We start from the raw sequence: 16,991 nt of genomic DNA on the forward strand, positions 1-16,991 counted from the left end.
TTCTAGTACATTCTTCTACGTGTCATCCCACTGTAAACCGGAGTCTGTCCTGTGGGAACGCCAGTCCCATCCTGAGGACGCTGCTGCGCTTTGCCCCCAGGACCGGCGTGATCCCCATCTCTGCTCTCTGGTGTCCCTGTTGACCCTCAGGGCTTTGCCAGCACAGGGAAGGGACGCGCTCCACCCATGGCATTTCCTCCTCAGGGACCCTGGCCCGTCTTCCATGTGTCTCTGGGCTGCAGTCCAGCCTCCTCGTCTCCACAGATGCCCAGGAGCAAAGTGCTCCCGCCGTGGAGATCAAGTCCCACCTCACCGTTGTCCATGGCCGTGCCTGCTGCCACACTGCCCTCTGCTCACTCCCGTGACCCCTCACCCGGCTGGTTTCCTCCCCTTCAAAGACTGCTCCTTCTCAGGGCCCTCTGGGGGCTCCTCTCTGACGCTCCTGAGTGCCAGCGTGGTCTGGGCAGCCGTGCCCTCCTCTCGCTCACCTTCCCGGCACACTTCCAGCGAGTCCTCCCAGTTAAATGCCGCTCTGTGTCCCGGCCCCCCAAAATGATCTCCTGTCCAAACCCGTCTGACAGTCTGCTGACATCTTCCCTGGGGCTGCCGACAGCTCTGTCACACCCCTGGCGTCTAGAATCACTCGCTCCATTCTCCCTCCCCGACCTCTCACTGTGCAAGACTTTCTGACTCTTCCCCTCTTTCCACACACCCGAACCACCACGAAGGTCGACTGAGCCATTAGTTAAAGCTAAAATTAATTATTTTCACACTTTTGACTATGTAATAGATTCTTGTGTTACAAAATTCAGAAAACCCAAAAAATAACTTGGTAAAATGGGAGTCCTCTCCCCATTTCCCATCCCCTCTAACCCAGGTCTGCACTGTTGCCAGCTTTGTGAGAAAGCTTCTAGAATGTCTGTGCGTATATACACACATTTCCTTTTTATAAAAACAGCAGCGTTCTATTAAACACACTGTTCTGTGACTTGTCTTCCCACCTGACAGTGTATCCTCAGACGTTGATTGTGGGTCAGTGTAGATGGAGTTGGCCCGTTCCTATCGCATAGCATCCTGGTATGCATTTATACCACCCTTACCCCGGCTAGGCTTTACATGGATGTGCCCTGTTTATGTAATGGGCACTTGGTTATTAACATTAAAATGTTTCAATGATGATTATGTTTGAAATTGTAATCCAGTCTTGATTAGGAACACTGTTTGTATATTTCCTTATAAGCTAATATAGATAGATAGATAGATAGATGAGTAGACAAAGTTTGATCAGTCCCAAACTGTTGGCATTCAACTTGCTTCCAAATTTTTGCTCTCCTAGGCAAGCCTGAAACGAAGACACTTCAATACACATGATTTCACATAGGTGTATTTGTTTCTAGTACAATCATTAATGCGATAAATACCCTTGTAAAGAAATCCCTTCATATATGCACGAGTAATTCCTAGAAGTTAGATTGTGGGTCAAGGACCGTGGGCGTTTGCCATCCTGATAGACAGAGTCAAACGGCTCCGCGTACGTGCACCGGTTGGTCCCCCCGCAGCCCTGTGTGGGAACCGCCCCCGACATTCTGGCAAACACGCTGTTATCAAACTTCTTAATCTGAGCCAATCTGATAGGTGATGATCACACCACTTTGTGGGGTTAATTTGCATGTATCTTATTATGGGAAAGGTTAAGCACACTTGGATACGTTTGCCTTTCTGGCACTATTTATATTATTGTGACATTTGTGCTCAGATCCTTCACCCGTTTTTGGATCTGTATTATTGTCTCACAGGGGCCCCTAAGGTATTAAATAAAGACAGAATTAGCACATTATCTGAGATACTGGCTGTGATTACGTCCCCCCACAGAATTCTGTTTTAGAAAGTCAAATTCATCCATATTTCTTTCATTTTCTCCTAAAATTTATGGTTTCATGTTTTAATATTTAAATCTTTGATTCAACTGACATTTCAGCGAAAGCAGACAGGCATTCAAATTTAACATGTCTTCAGATCTATTTTCCCAGTACACCAACCCCATTTACCGTATCGGTAACCTGTCTTCCCCCGCAGTGAGGGAACTGCCCACTTGGTAATGTGCTCTTTCCCCCCGTGTGGTCGGTCTATCTCTGTACTCAGCACAGCTGGCCTTTAGCTATTTGCATATAAGTTCTCGTCTTCCCACTAGACTGTGAGCTTCCTGAGGGTGCTGTCAGGGTCGGAAATTTCGTTCCGTCTTCCTCACAAGGTAATTGGTTAGCCTGCCTTGTGACATGCATGCTAGGTGAGGATGTGAACTTCTTGGGTCAGGGACTCGGGGCACAGAAAACAGCATGCCTGCTTCTGCTCCAGCCCCAGCACCATGGGGACAGCTCGGAGAAGCCCCGTGCGTGCTGCCTTGGCAGGGGGTTGTCACAGCTGACTCGCTGGGGCTGGGAGAATCCACCTCTTCTGTAGCAGGGAATAAGCAAGCCTGCCTTTCATCCTGGAAGGAGCCACTGCTTTCTCTACTAGGGCGGTTGTCTGCAAACCCATCCCTAGAAAGGCTTACATGAAGGGTGGCCACTGTGCGTCATCCACTTCCCAGCAAGAGGTGTGGGAGCCGGAGAGAGCCTGGGAAGACTGTCCCTCCCACCAGGCACCACTGGGTGCTTGCGGTAGGTTTGCATTTTTGTGCCCACAGGACCACACATGGTTCTCGCACAAAGTGAATGCCTGAAATATATTGATAAATTTGCTAGAATCCAATATTTCATTGGGTTAGTATGAATTTATCACCGGATAACATAACCAGAAAGCAGGTATTCCGTATTATTCTACGCTGTGCAAATAGCTCCTTAGCCTGTAGGCTGGGGCGCGATCAGAACATTGGCTTTTTAAAGATTAACCTAACTCCGGACTAAATAGAATTAGTAATGTTTGCCTAATTAAAACTAATTTCCATGAAACAAAATTTGGAGACTGTATTTACTAGTTTCATTCCCTGGGAGATGTTGAGCCGATAACTTGGAAAGCGAGCCCTGGGTTTAAGTGCCCTTAATCTATTTTAGATGGATATGCCTTATTTATAAAATGGGCACTTGGTTATTATACTAAAATGTTTTAATTATGCACTTCCGTGTTCGAAATTGTAATCCAGTCATGACTAGGAACACCACCTGGTAAACAAAGCTGGGAGACACAAAAGGGTTTGCCCTCCTATGGAATTAGCTACAGATCGCGAACACCATTCGGAAGGCAGAAAAGGGAACGGGATTAAGAATGGAAAGGGAAGAGAAGAACCAATGGGAACAGCGGCGAGACGCAATAGCACATCGTTTCATTGTATCTAAGGAGCGGTTCGAAATGCATGATGGGGACTTCCGCATCCCGAGTGACTATGGAGCTCTGGCTCTCTACCTGAGCGCGGAATCAGAATGGGGGAACCGCAGAGACGCTTCTGTGGGAGTGAGGGGGCCCCCTGCCCGACAGGTGCATGCGTCAGAGGCCTCCCAGAACCCTGGTCCTGACCAAAGCTCTCAGGGTCACACACAAAGCAATTTCCATGTTAACTGCTCAACACTTAACACCAATCACCTCAAATCAAAAGACACCTTAAAAAAGATTACTTTTAAAGTTGCCTTAGTGTACCTCGTACTTGTTCTTGTAAGCGCAAACAAAATTATAATCGGACGGTAGTTCTACTTAGCAAGGTGAAGTTCGGGTCTTTTTTTTTTTATTATTATTTTCATACCACCTTGTCCTGCAATTTTTCTGAACACGTAATTTGATGTGATGGGAGATGGTTTGTAAAACTTTCGCGCTCAGAGATGAAAAATCACTTTCCCTGCCATATTTTACTGGCAAGAAGAGGCTAAAATAGCAGCATTAGGAGTTAATATCAACTGTTAAGAAAATTAAGACCATGCCAGATGATGGTCATAATAACATATAATAATTTTTGTTTCCAAATTATGAGACAATATTGAATAAAAGGTACAAGAAAAAAAGAAACCGCTTAAACATTAACCATTTAAGGAAACAGTGCCTTATTATTTAGATAGAAAACCAAAAAGGCAAAGACTTACATTCTAGAAAATTCCTAAAATATGTTTGATGCTTAACAAATACTGAATATATGTTTAGTGATTTTTATATTTTGGATTGAGGAAGATAGGAATTCACCTGAGAAGTAAAGGATATTCCTCTTCTTTTAATTATTCTGTAACAAAAAATAATACGACTTTAACCAATGGAACCAAATGGCTACATGCCTATTGATTTCCCTTTGATTCATACTATAAGGGATATGGGTGCCATGTTGAAACTGTAATATACTCTTTGTGTGCAGAAATTTTAAAATCAGGTACAAGTTTGCCAAAATAAAAACAGAAAAACATCAACTCTCAAAATAGCAATATACTTCGTTTTCTGTTTGCTTTTCAGTAGCAGTGGTAAATACGGCTTTTTAATTCTTACTATTTATCACCTAAAAAGGCATTCTTGCAGTATAAAATGTAATTCTAGAATTTATATAGAATTCTTATTTTTCCCCTCTTTTAGCAAGATGAGAGGCCGACATCTTGATAAAGAACTAGCAAAGGTGAAATACTGCCCGGTGTTTACAGTCGAAGTGGGCATTCTTAGAACGAGCTTATCTGAACTGACATCTCCACTCAACACTCAACGGCCAGCAGGAAATGGCACTGAGAGCATCTTTATTATTTTCTTGCGAACCTCACTAACTCGTATTTCCTCAAGCCAGTTTAGTCAATATCATTTGCTAGAAATGTCCTAGACAAGGCAAAAAGCATAGTAAATTTGTGAGTAGTTAATCGTTCTTCTTAAACATTATGTGGGCGCACAGCATGAGTGAGTGGGATTGAAAGATGGAGGTTCTAGTCCCACTTGCATGGGAATCATGTATTTACGGTATCAGCATTATGGGAGAATTATGTATATTTTACTTGCCCATAGGCTGGTAAGAATCAAATGCCATAACATATATGCATATACTGATAAACTACCCTTACCAGATATTATTATTGCTTTTTTCTATATCAGCATTTTTTTTCATCCACAGGTGAAGGTACCTGAAGGACATGCTTGGTACAAAGAAATCAAGTCTTCTGATCTCTTCACTCTATTTAGATAACTTACCTCTAAGTGCTGTTACTAACTTGAGTTAGTAATCTCTATAATTTGCATTGCCTGAGGACAGACTAAAACGATTAAAAAGAAGATGCAATTTATACATTTAGAGTTGATAAATAAGTCATGAGTGTATAAGTTCAAATTATTTCAATAAAAAAATAGCCACATTGGACTTTTATTAACTGCCATTTATTATTTATAGTTTAAAAATGCTTTTGTTATTCTTAGCTTTTAAGGTATATTTTCTTTCCCATCCATACTTTGTCAAATTTTGTTCTTCAATATCTCTGAAGATGACTGGCTTATTCAAAAAAAATTGAGACTGGTGGGTCAATTTAGTGAAGAAATATGATAAAAAGTTTGCTTGTAAGACAAGCAAATATTGATTGTAAACTCATGTTTACCCCAAAATAATCCTGAGTTTACATCCTTGTTTTAATTTTGTTGGTTATGTAGCTTTCTAAACTCTTAAACGAACATTGATATTCATTTTTTTTATATGCTAACCGCTCTTGGTAAATAAATATGCAAATTGAGATACAAAATATATATGAAAATGTGAATGTATTAGCTTGATAATTGCCCAAGCACAAAAAAATAAGTTTTTAAACTGAATGTATCCACTCGTTTGTCATCTGACGATGCCCTGAGTCACTCATTGTTGATATTTCTTTGTTTTCTCTCAAATTGTTTCTATCAGCTTATTTAAAGATTTGTGTAAAGCAAATGTATGTTAGGTTGTAACCAACTTTCTGCCACCACTCTGGCTGCAACGTCTTGCAAAAAAAGCCTGTTCTGCCTTAGGAAGAAGCATTGCCAGTTGGTGGCACCATTCACAAGAGCGGGTCACATTTCGCTGTTATCTTTAGGTTGGATTTCAAAACAACTCTAGAAAACAGACTCAAAGGCAAGCCCAGAAACAGCACGTGAACTGCAGAAAAGTCGAAGGTTTCTGACTATAATCCATTTCCACAAAACACCAGAGCATCTGGCAAAAAGTAGGGTGGCTTGTGTCCTACTTACCTCCCGAGCAGTTTACAAACAGGGCGAAAGCTCTCTCCTAGAGCAAACAGTGGGATCAATGAACGCGGGCTGATCTTTCCTTCCTAACATTTGCTCCGTTCAAGGACACGCAGCTCTCCTCACCGCTCGTTCCCCCTCCCTCCGAGAAAATATAGCTGTGTCATTTTAGAGACTTCTTTTTCATGTCACCTGCTTATGATCTACAGATTGAGAAGCAGACAATGTTGTTCTGCTCTGACAGAAAGCCACAATAACAACAAAGGAACAACGTTTTAATCCAGCAGCTGGGACACTGACAGCCAGCACTACCCAGGGCACCGATCTGGTGGTGCAAAACGTGAGTGTATTACATTACAGGGCCAAGCATTCCAAGAAGGATATTCTAAGAAGGAACCCTTTTGTTTTTTTTTACAGTTCAGTAATGTTATACAGTCATTGATGTAAAATTTTTATTTCTATCATGGAAAGTCTGGGGGGAAAAAGGTTTTTTTTTTTTTTAATTTAGAAATACATTCTCAAAATTCAAACAATAAAATCCAGAGTTGAATTAATAAAAATGTTAAGTTACTAACTATAGTCACTTTGTAATGGGTTGTTTATATGTTTAAATTTCCTCAACATCATTGTACTTAAAATGAAAATGTTTTGAGTATTGGGTGAGCTGTACTTGTTCCTACAACATAAATGAGTATTTTTATAAAGAGTATTAATTCAGCGCATACATTTTTCAGAAGAATTCCTATTTTTAAGTCATATTTAAAGTTATGGTACTTTGCTCCACCATATATGCACATGAAATAGTCATTGATTTTAGAAAATCCCTCCTTTACAAAATCCCTCCTTCCTAATGAAAATTTAAGAAAGGGACCATTTAAAACACATACGTATTTGTAATGCGCAAAATAAGTGCTAAAGTGGAAAGCTTTTTACAATTTCCAAGGAACCAATATGATCTATTAACAAATCCTGATTCCTCAGACATCTGGAATGCCACGCATGGATAGTAAGCTATCCAAACAGTAGTTACATTCGCTCATGTCAATCATTTTGTTGCACACAATTAGCATGTTACAAAATTCTTGTGAAATTTCAGTTGAAACATATTAGCAAATATATTGGTGAAAAAAAAAAAGCAGCTATGAAAGTCCAGGAAGTCCTCTTCTGAATTCTAGATGAGGAAAAAGTCTGTCTTTGCGTGGCTCATTCATCAGAGAAAGAGAAACGTATTAAATGAGCTGCTGAAATACATTATTTAATAAAGCAAAATGTGATGGAATGTTGTCCCCTTTTTTAAAGACTAGCTAGGTCTTCTGACAGAAGGCTCTGAGGTTCGAAACTATGCCTTCTCCTAAAGCATATCTTATTTTATGTTCTGTTATTTTATGTTATTTTTTTTCCTCCTGAAGCACATTTTCAATTGAAGCTATTCTAACTGGTTGTATAGTGCTCCACTTCACTATCCACTCAGTCCGTTTTTAGGTACAGTTCATCCAGACAGGAAACACTGTCAAACAACCAAGGGGTTAAGAATTAAAAAGAAAAAAAAAAAAAACCTCAGAAGCACTAAAATGTTATCTACTTTTGTCCTCCTGTGTGTGCCTTCCTTCCATGAAACAGAGAAGAGAATTAATGATGCTTACTCTTATTTGTATTATTGTTCTATTATGGACTTGTGATGCATTTACAGTGTCCACATTTTTATGAAATTGACTACTTTATGAAAGGTAATTAAATGATTCCAGAAAGGACTTTTTTTTAATCAAAGAATCATTGGGTATGATTCTACGTAAACGAAACAAAACAAACAAACAAAAGCACTCTTTGCTAAAAGATATGGCCATTTAGTTATCCATAAAACCAAAGAGAACTTCCAAAACGAAAGATCTTGGACCATGAGAAAAAATTTCATCCAGGCTGCTGGCTGGCAACAGGCCATGCAAAGCAGCACCCAGCCCTGTGTGGAGAGCAGGCTGGCAGATGTTATTAGCTGACTTTTGCTGAAAAAGTATGGGAGAACAGTTGGAAAATCACAAGGTGTCGGACAAGCTTTAAATAAATAAATAGCTTATTTGGCAGTAGAAAGAGAGAAAGACAATGAGCTCCTTCGTTGAGGAAGAAGACAGGGATACTTCTAATTACAGAGTTCCTTACTGTTGGTTTCATGGACTGACTTCTTAATGAGAATGGAAATTGTACCTCCCACACTTGTATTTAGAGGTTCTAGGACTTCAGAATGACAATTAGTTTGCAGTTTTGCTCCAGGAGATTTGTGATCTTTGTGGTAGGAGAATGCCACTGCTGTAGGTGAGAGTTCCTCACCCTTCTCCCTTGGTGACTGAGGCAGCACGTGGGGAAAGTGCCAAGTGCCAACTTAGAGCTTCTAACACCTTAACTTGAATATGGCATTTAACACTAGAATAGCCCCAGGAGAAAAACAAACGCTCCAAAGATGACACTTGTCAACATCTGAGGGGCATGGCAAATAAGGATTCGGTGAATATATGAAAATCTAATTTTGTAGGAAAGAAAAGAATGACACAATTGCAAAGAATACTTTCAGAGGAGATCATAATCCCCTGAGGCTGAGAGGAGGTTCCCCCCATCGCTGTTGGCTAGTTAGCATTGCTGAGCATAGAGGCAGGCCCATTTAGATCCCTCACAAAGTGAGATGGAAATCATCACAAAGCCGACAAAATTGGGCCACATTTTCTTCAAATTCCAAGAATCCCTTCATCACTCCTTTCTGAGTAAACATATTGCTAGGCAACATTTGTTAACACTGAAAGGACAACAAGATCTAAAAAGAATAGAAAACCATAAGCGGCATGTCTATAAAGGTGCCCAGGACACACACACACAGTCTTACACACACACACACACACACACACGCACACACGCATACAGGCACACACACTTAAAACGACATTCCAAAAGGTATGATTTTTTTAAGCATGACTTCAAATGGAAAATCCACTTTAAATATACCTCCTTGAGGCAAACTCTACTATGGCACACGCCTCACTGATTCTTCTTCCCAAATTCATGCTACTGCACAATAATCATAACTGTATACGGGCTAAAAAGCTGTTATCTTTGTGGAAATGGGGTTCTTTTCGCACATAATATCAACTGGCAGAATCTTTAAGTCACATGCTGACAAATTTGCGAAAATATTTATTGCCCTTTCAAAAATTACAATCTTAAGTTATTATCCTTAGACTTAAGATTTCATTATATTTAAAATAAAGACCTTTATAAACTATAGAGGACATTCAAAGGCAAACTTCCAGGACTTAATAGAAAATAACTAACATTATTGTTTCAAATTATTTCACGAAGACACACAAATTAAAGCAAGAAAATGGACAAGGGCTTGTTTTGTTAGCTTAGTTTCTGCAAGACCCGGAGCCTGCTCTGGTCTCAACTCAGGGACACCCGTCCTCACCCGTGGCCCCCACGGTGACATTTTGGAGATGCGACGGCAGGGGCACTAAGTTGTAACCTACTTCGAAAGTCACAAAAGCCATCACAAAAGCCCTGTAGATGTAAACACTGGAAGCACTTCTTCAAGGGCATTTTCGACGAAGCAGTCGCCGCCCGCAAAGGGCGCGCAGGTCTGGAGCCGCCCACCTCCGCGCCTACGCGCGCGGGGCCGAGAGGGTCTGGTGGGGAGGAGGGCACCCCGCCGCGGGGACCCGGGCTCCTGGCGGCGTTCTTGCTGGAGCCCGCCCTCTTTCCGGCGCTATGGAAACTGCATTTTTCTACGCCTGCTCGTCCTCCTTCTCTTTCTCTTATTACATCCCAAACAGAAGATTTCAACTTCCCGAGAACCTGACAAGTGAATGGCACTGATGACGCCCCGGAAGAGCCCACGACCTGGGTGCGGGGGAAGGGCGCCCCCGACCCGGTGGGACCCTGGGAGCCGCCCGAGGCGAGCATGGTCCGGGCTCGGGGGAGCCGCGCCCGCGCCCCTCCCCTCCTTCCAGGAAAAGGGCACCCAGCTGCTATCGATCCAGCGCTCACCGGTGACTAATGTGATGCTCGTAAACAAGGCGCGGGCCGGGCACCCGGGAACCACCCAGGCGCAAACCCGCCGCGGCGTGCGGGCGCGCGCCCACCCCGAGTTTGGGCGACAGATCCGCTCGCCCAAGTGTGTTTGATGGTGGGAGGGGGTTACGAGAGGGCAGCCAAGTTCACTGCCCCTTCTGGCCCCCGCGAGTGGGGCGGCAGCAGGGCGATGCGGGGCCCGAGGAAGGGTGTTGCCGGCCCCCCACCCCCCGCCCCCCGGCGCCCAGCCCTGGCTGGCGGTCTCGGCCCTTGATCTCCGCCGGCCCCCGCCCCCTGCAGTGTCCCCTCCCCCGGTCCCCTCCCCGGCGGAAGCTCGGAGCCCAATTAATTGAGTCAAAGGCGGGAGGGAAGGGCCCTCCGCGCGGAGGCCGGCCCCCGCCCCTCCTGCGCGCCCCTTTTCCCGCCCTGGGTGGCATCTCCTCCGCCGGCATCCACAACGAGCCTCTGATTAATGAGGCTCGGGCCGGCCCCCACCCCGCCCGGGCCCCGGCCTCCGCGGGAGGGGGAGGGGACGGCGGGAAACGCAGCCCGGGGAGAAAGGGGGGCGGGGCGGGGGCGCGCGGCCCGTCCCCCAACGGCCCGCTCCCATTGGCTGTGCGGGCCGTCCGTCGGGGGGCGCGGCGCCAATGCGGGCGGCGGGGCGGGGCGGCCGCGCCGTGTGTGCCTGCGTAACGCCGAGTCACATGTTGTTTTGCTCTTCTTAGTTCAGTCACTCGGTGCGCGATGTGTTACTCACTGTGCGGCGGGGACCGCGACGAGCCCGGGTCGCCGTTGGCAGCAGCAGCAGCAGTCCCGGTGGCGGCGCGGACCCCGAGTGCCCGGGCGCACCCCGGCACCCCGGAGCGCGGCGCAGCGGCGGGACCGGTGCGGCCGCGCGCGTCTTAGGCTCGGCCCCGCGGCTCGGGGACCCCGACACTCGGCCCAGCCAGCGAGTCCCCAGGCGCCGCCCGAGAGCCCGGGAGGCAGCGGCCGCGGGCAGCCGGGCCAGGGGGCGGCCACCGCCCGCGCCGGGCATCCTCCGGGGCCCGGGAGCGCGGAGGGCGCTGCGCCACCGCGCGGTGCCGGCCCCCGCGGGCCTCCCCCAACCTTCCCCACCTCCTGGGCCCGAGGGACGCGGGTTCCGGCGGGCGAGCAGGGGGGGAGGGTGCCGCCCCCGCCCGCGCCCCCCACCGCTCTCCCCCAGCTCCTTCACGCCGGGCCCCGCGGCGCGGCCTGAAACGCCGGCGATGGCGAGCCCACCGCTGCATGGGCCCCCCGGGCCGGCGGGCGGCGACGGCCCCAACCTCAACAACAACAACAACAACAACCACAGCGTGCGCAAGTGCGGCTACCTGCGCAAGCAGAAGCACGGCCACAAGCGTTTCTTCGTGCTGCGCGGGCCCGGCGACGAGGCGACGGCGACAGCGGGCGGGGGGCCGGCGCCGCAGCCGCCGCGGCTCGAGTACTATGAGAGCGAGAAGAAGTGGCGGAGCAAGGCGGGCGCCCCGAAGCGGGTCATCGCGCTCGACTGCTGCCTAAACATCAACAAGCGCGCCGACGCCAAACACAAGTACCTGATCGCGCTCTACACCAAGGACGAGTACTTCGCGGTGGCGGCCGAGAACGAGCAGGAGCAGGAGGGCTGGTACCGCGCGCTCACCGACCTGGTCAGCGAGGGCCGCGCCGGCGACGGGCCCCCCGCCGCCGCCACCGCCGCGTCCTGCAGCGCCTCCCTGCCCGGCGCCCTGGGCGGCTCGGCCGGCGCCGCCGCGGCCGATGACAGCTACGGGCTGGTGGCGCCCGCCACGGCCGCCTACCGCGAGGTGTGGCAGGTGAACCTGAAGCCCAAGGGCCTGGGCCAGAGCAAGAACCTGACGGGCGTGTACCGCCTGTGCCTGTCGGCGCGCACCATCGGCTTCGTGAAGCTCAACTGTGAGCAGCCGTCGGTGACGCTGCAGCTCATGAACATCCGCCGCTGCGGCCACTCGGACAGCTTCTTCTTCATCGAGGTGGGCCGGTCGGCTGTCACGGGCCCAGGTGAGCTGTGGATGCAGGCCGACGACTCGGTGGTGGCGCAGAACATCCACGAGACCATCCTGGAGGCCATGAAGGCACTCAAGGAGCTCTTCGAGTTCCGGCCGCGCAGTAAGAGCCAGTCGTCGGGCTCGTCCTCCACACACCCCATCAGCGTCCCCGGCGCGCGCCGCCACCACCACCTGGTCAACCTGCCCCCCAGCCAGACGGGCCTGGTGCGCCGCTCGCGCACCGACAGCCTGGCCGCCACCCCGCCGGCCGCCAAGTGCAGCTCTTGTCGGGTGCGCACGGCCAGCGAGGGAGACGGCGGCGCGGCGGCGGGGGCGGGGGCGGCGGGCGGCAGGCCTGTGTCTGTAGCCGGGAGTCCCCTGAGCCCCGGGCCGGTGCGCGCGCCCCTGAGCCGCTCACACACCCTAAGCGGCGGCTGCGGCGCCCGCGCGAGCAAGGTGGCGCTGGCGCCGGCAGGGGGCGCCCTGCAACACAGCCGCTCCATGTCCATGCCGGTGGCGCACTCGCCCCCAGCCGCCACCAGCCCCAGCAGCCTGTCGTCCAGCAGCGGGCATGGCTCCGGTTCTTACCCGCCGCCGCCAGGCCCGCATCCGCACCTGCAGCACGCCCTGCACCACCCCGCGGGCCAGCGGCCCTCCAGCGGCAGCGCCTCGGCCTCCGGCTCCCCCAGCGACCCTGGCTTCATGTCTCTGGATGAGTATGGCTCCAGCCCTGGGGACCTGAGAGCCTTCTGCAGCCACAGGAGCAACACGCCCGAGTCCATCGCTGAGACACCTCCGGCCAGAGACGGCAGCGGGGGCGAGCTGTACGGGTACATGACTATGGACAGGCCCCTGAGCCACTGTGGTCGCCCCTACCGCAGAGTCTCTGGGGACGGGGGCCAGGACTTGGACCGAGGGCTGAGGAAGAGGACTTACTCCCTGACCACACCTGCCCGGCAGCGGCCAGTGCCCCAGCCCTCCTCTGCATCCCTGGATGAATACACCCTGATGCGGGCCACGTTCTCCGGCAGCTCCGGCCGCCTCTGCCCATCCTGTCCCGCGTCATCTCCCAAAGTGGCCTACCACCCCTATCCTGAGGACTATGGCGACATCGAGATCGGGTCCCATAGGAGCTCTAGCAGTAACCTGGGTGCCGACGATGGCTACATGCCCATGACCCCTGGCGTGGCCCTCCTGGGTGGTGGCAGTGGCAGCTGTAAGAGTGATGACTACATGCCCATGAGCCCCACTAGCGTGTCTGCCCCGAAGCAGATCCTGCAGCCTCGGGCCGCGGCCGCAGCCCTGCCCCCCACAGGAGCCGCAGTGCCCGCACCCACCCCTACGGCCAGTAGGGCCTTTCCAGCGAACGGGGGCAGCTACAAGACGAGCTCCCCAGCCGAGAGCTCCCCTGAGGACAGTGGGTACATGCGTATGTGGTGTGGCTCCAAGCTGTCCATGGAGAACACTGACACCAAGCTGCTACCCAACGGGGACTACCTCAATATGTCCCCCAGCGACGCGGGTACCTCAGGGACGCCTCCCGACTTCTTCTCGGCTGCCTTGCATGGCAGCGGGGAGATGCTCAGGGGAGTCCCTGGCTATTGCTATAGCTCCCTGCCTCGCTCCTACAAGGCTCCCTACACGTGCAACGGGGACAACGACCAGTATGTGCTCATGAGCTCCCCCGTGGGGCGCATCCTGGAAGAGGAGAGGCTAGAACCGCCTGCCGGCCCTGGCGCACCATCCACTAGCGCTTTCGCGGCCGGAGGCGGCCACATCCAACCTCCTCACCCAGTAGTGCCTTCGCCCAGCAGGCCGAGTGGCAGCAGCGGTGGCCGCCCAGAGGGCTTCCTGAACCAGCGCTGCCGGTTAGTGCGGCCCACACGCCTGTCCCTGGAGGGGCTTCAGACCCTGCCCAGCATGCACGAGTACCCTCTGCCGCCTGAGCCCAAGAGCCCGGGCGAGTACATCAACATTGACTTTGGTGAAGCCGGAACTCGCCTGTCTCCGCCCGCGCCTCCGCTGCTGGCTTCGGCGGCCTCATCGTCCTCACTGCTGTCCGCCAGCAGCCCGGCCTCGTCCCTGGGCTCGGGCACCCCGGGCACGAGCAGCGACAGCAGGCAGCGCTCCCCACTCTCCGACTACATGAACCTTGACTTCAGCTCGCCCAAGTCACCCAAGCCGGGCACCCAGAGCGGGGACCCTGTGGGCTCCCTGGATGCCCTCCTGTCCCCTGAGGCCTCGTCCCCCTACCCACCGCTGCCCCCCCGTCCTGCGGCCCCCACCTCCTCCCTGCAGCCGCAGCCGCCCCCACCGCCCCCCCCAGGGGAGCTGTACCGCCTGCCCCAGGCGTCAACTTCCCAGGGCCCCAGCGCTGCCTCCTCTTCGTCCTCGGAGACTGGGGACAATGGTGACTACACCGAGATGGCCTTTGGCGTGGCTGCCACCCCGCCACAACCCATCGCGGCCCCCCCGAAGCCGGAAGGTGCCCGCGTGACCAGCCCCACCTCCGGCTTGAAGAGGCTGAGTCTCATGGATCAGGTGTCGGGAGTCGAGGCCTTCCTGCAGGCGAGCCAGCCCCCAGACCCTCACCGGGGAGCCAAGGTCATCCGCGCAGACCCACAGGGGGGCCGCCGCCGCCACAGCTCCGAGACCTTCTCCTCGACCACCACTGTGACCCCCGTGTCCCCATCCTTCGCCCATAACCCTAAGCGCCACAACTCGGCCTCTGTGGAAAACGTCTCTCTCAGGAAAAGCAGCGAAGGGGGCGGCAGCGGCGTCCTGGGTGGGGGTGACGAGCGCCCCACGTCCCCCCGCCAGTTGCAGCCACCGCCCCCCCAGCAGGCGCGCCCATGGGTACCAAGTCAGCCTGGGGGCTTGGTTGGCTGCCCTGGGGGCAGTGGGTCTCCAATGCGCAGGGAGACCTCTGCCGGCTTCCAGAACGGCCTCAACTACATCGCCATCGACGTGAGGGACGAGCCTGGGCTGTCAGCGGCCCCACAGCAGCATCCTCATCCGCAGCCCGGAGACAAGAGCGCCTGGGGCCGGACCCGCAGCCTCGGGGGCCTCATCAGCGCTGTGGGGGGCAGCGGCAGCAGTGGGGTATGTGGGGGGCCGGGCCCTGGCGCCCTACCCTCTGCCAACACCTATGCCAGCATTGACTTCTTGTCCCATCACCTGAAGGAGGCCACCATTGTGAAAGGTGAGGCCCGTGCACCTTGTGGATGGTGGGGGGAAGGGTGGGGGGCAGGCGGGGAGGCCGGTGAGCTACTCTGGGTTCACTGCCGTTCTCTCCTTTGGTACCTTGACCTGAGTGCCGAAATGTTGGACCAGCCTGCTTGCTTTGTTTTCCTTTTGCTCCCCTGGCTTTTGTCCAAACCAAGAGCAGTCCAGTGGTCTTTGAGTTGAGCGGGAAGCGTCCCACTAAGGAGACGTGGATTTGTTGTTATGGCCCAGCCCCATTTCCCTTTTCCTACAGCCCCCTCTTCCCCGTCGGTTCCCAGGGCAGCCGTCTCCCCAGGTCAGCCACCCCAGAGTGCCAGTTACGGGTTCTTGACCTGAAGTTTGACAGCTCCCTCGCCTTTCCCTTTGTTTTCCTGGAACCAGGTCCCGCCTGATTTTTGCTGAGCCTCGAAGTTTATGAAAACAGGCCTGCAAGTCATTTAGAAAATGAGCGTCCATTTTGGTGGGTGCAACAGGGAGCAGTTAACCATTTCAGTTTTACACGGAAACTGTCGGGGCTTTTCCCTAAGAGACACTGTTTTTCTCCTGAGGCTCTGAAATGGGGACCGTGCCTACACACAGCATAAAAGCAGTGGTCCTCACACTCGAGCCTACCTGGGAGTCCGCTGGCTGGAGTTAAGCCTGGATGGCCGGGCTGTAGAAAGCCCCGGGGACTTTGGTGCAGTAGGCCTAGGGTGTGGCCTGGAACGTGCCTTTCTAAGAAGTTCCCAGGTTGTGTCGATGCTGCTGGTCGGGGAGCATCCTTTGGGAACTCTGTCCCATGTTAGGCTCCCCTGGGGAGGTTTGATGGTCGGGGAGCATCCTTTGGGAACCCCGTCCCATGTTAGGCTCCCCTGGGGAGGTTTGAGAATTTACCGACGGGGCCTCGCGCAGATGCATGGAAGCCAAGGCCCCGCGGGCAGAGCTCGGGGTTGTTCAGTGTTGGCCCGGGGGGTGTGGACGTGCAGCGGGATTTAGGATCTGTGCTGTCGAGAAAACAAGTGGGAGGCAACCTGCCGGGTCTTTTCCAGAACAGCTGGACAGGAGGGTGCCCCGTAGCGTTGCTCAGGTCCTCATCACACATCCCTGAGGAGGGAGGGGTGTGCTTGCTCGCAGCAGGTGCTGCATCCCGAGGACCTCAACTCTGCATGGCTGGGGGGGGAGGGGGGGAGGGGGGGCGGAGAGGGAGGGAGGGTTCAATTCCTAATTTTTCTGGTTGGGGGGTTGCTAGTCAGGTAGAGGCTCGGGGCCACCACAAAGCACGAAGCAGTGAGTCGTGGTCTGTGGATGCTGGCCTAAGGTCAGCAGTGTGCAGGGGTCCCAGGTGATGCTGTCGTTGGCGTGGGGATCCGTGTGCCTTTTGTTCTTAAAATAAACAGAGTCGCTGAATGCCATCCAAGTCCAACACGGGGTTTGGAGTATGCTTGGGACTGTGAGTCCCGGGGGTTTAAAAGTACAGCAATAGGGTAATGCCCTGTTGTTCTAACATAATAGAGGAAGAGCTCTTTACTTTTTTATTAAAACCGTAGAGGAGAAGAT

The 16,991-nt window shown here is 52.1% G+C and overlaps 1 protein-coding gene across 1 annotated transcript in view; it reads left to right on the top strand.

Moving 5' to 3' along the window:
- The first annotated feature begins 10,917 nt into the window (after positions 1 to 10,917).
- IRS2 (insulin receptor substrate 2) overlaps positions 10,918 to 16,991 on the top strand; it is a 29,773-nt gene continuing 23,699 nt past the window's right edge. Inside the window, exon 1 of the mRNA XM_045772896.2 lies at positions 10,918 to 15,432. Coding sequence (XP_045628852.2) covers positions 11,454 to 15,432 — 3,979 coding nt within the window. The 5' untranslated portion in view covers positions 10,918 to 11,453. The remainder of the gene's footprint in view (positions 15,433 to 16,991) is intronic.

Source organism: Ursus americanus, chromosome 10 (genome assembly GCF_024610735.1).
Source record: "Ursus americanus isolate L20-20 chromosome 10, mUrsAme1.1.p, whole genome shotgun sequence".
Classification (NCBI taxonomy): domain Eukaryota; kingdom Metazoa; phylum Chordata; class Mammalia; order Carnivora; family Ursidae; genus Ursus; species Ursus americanus.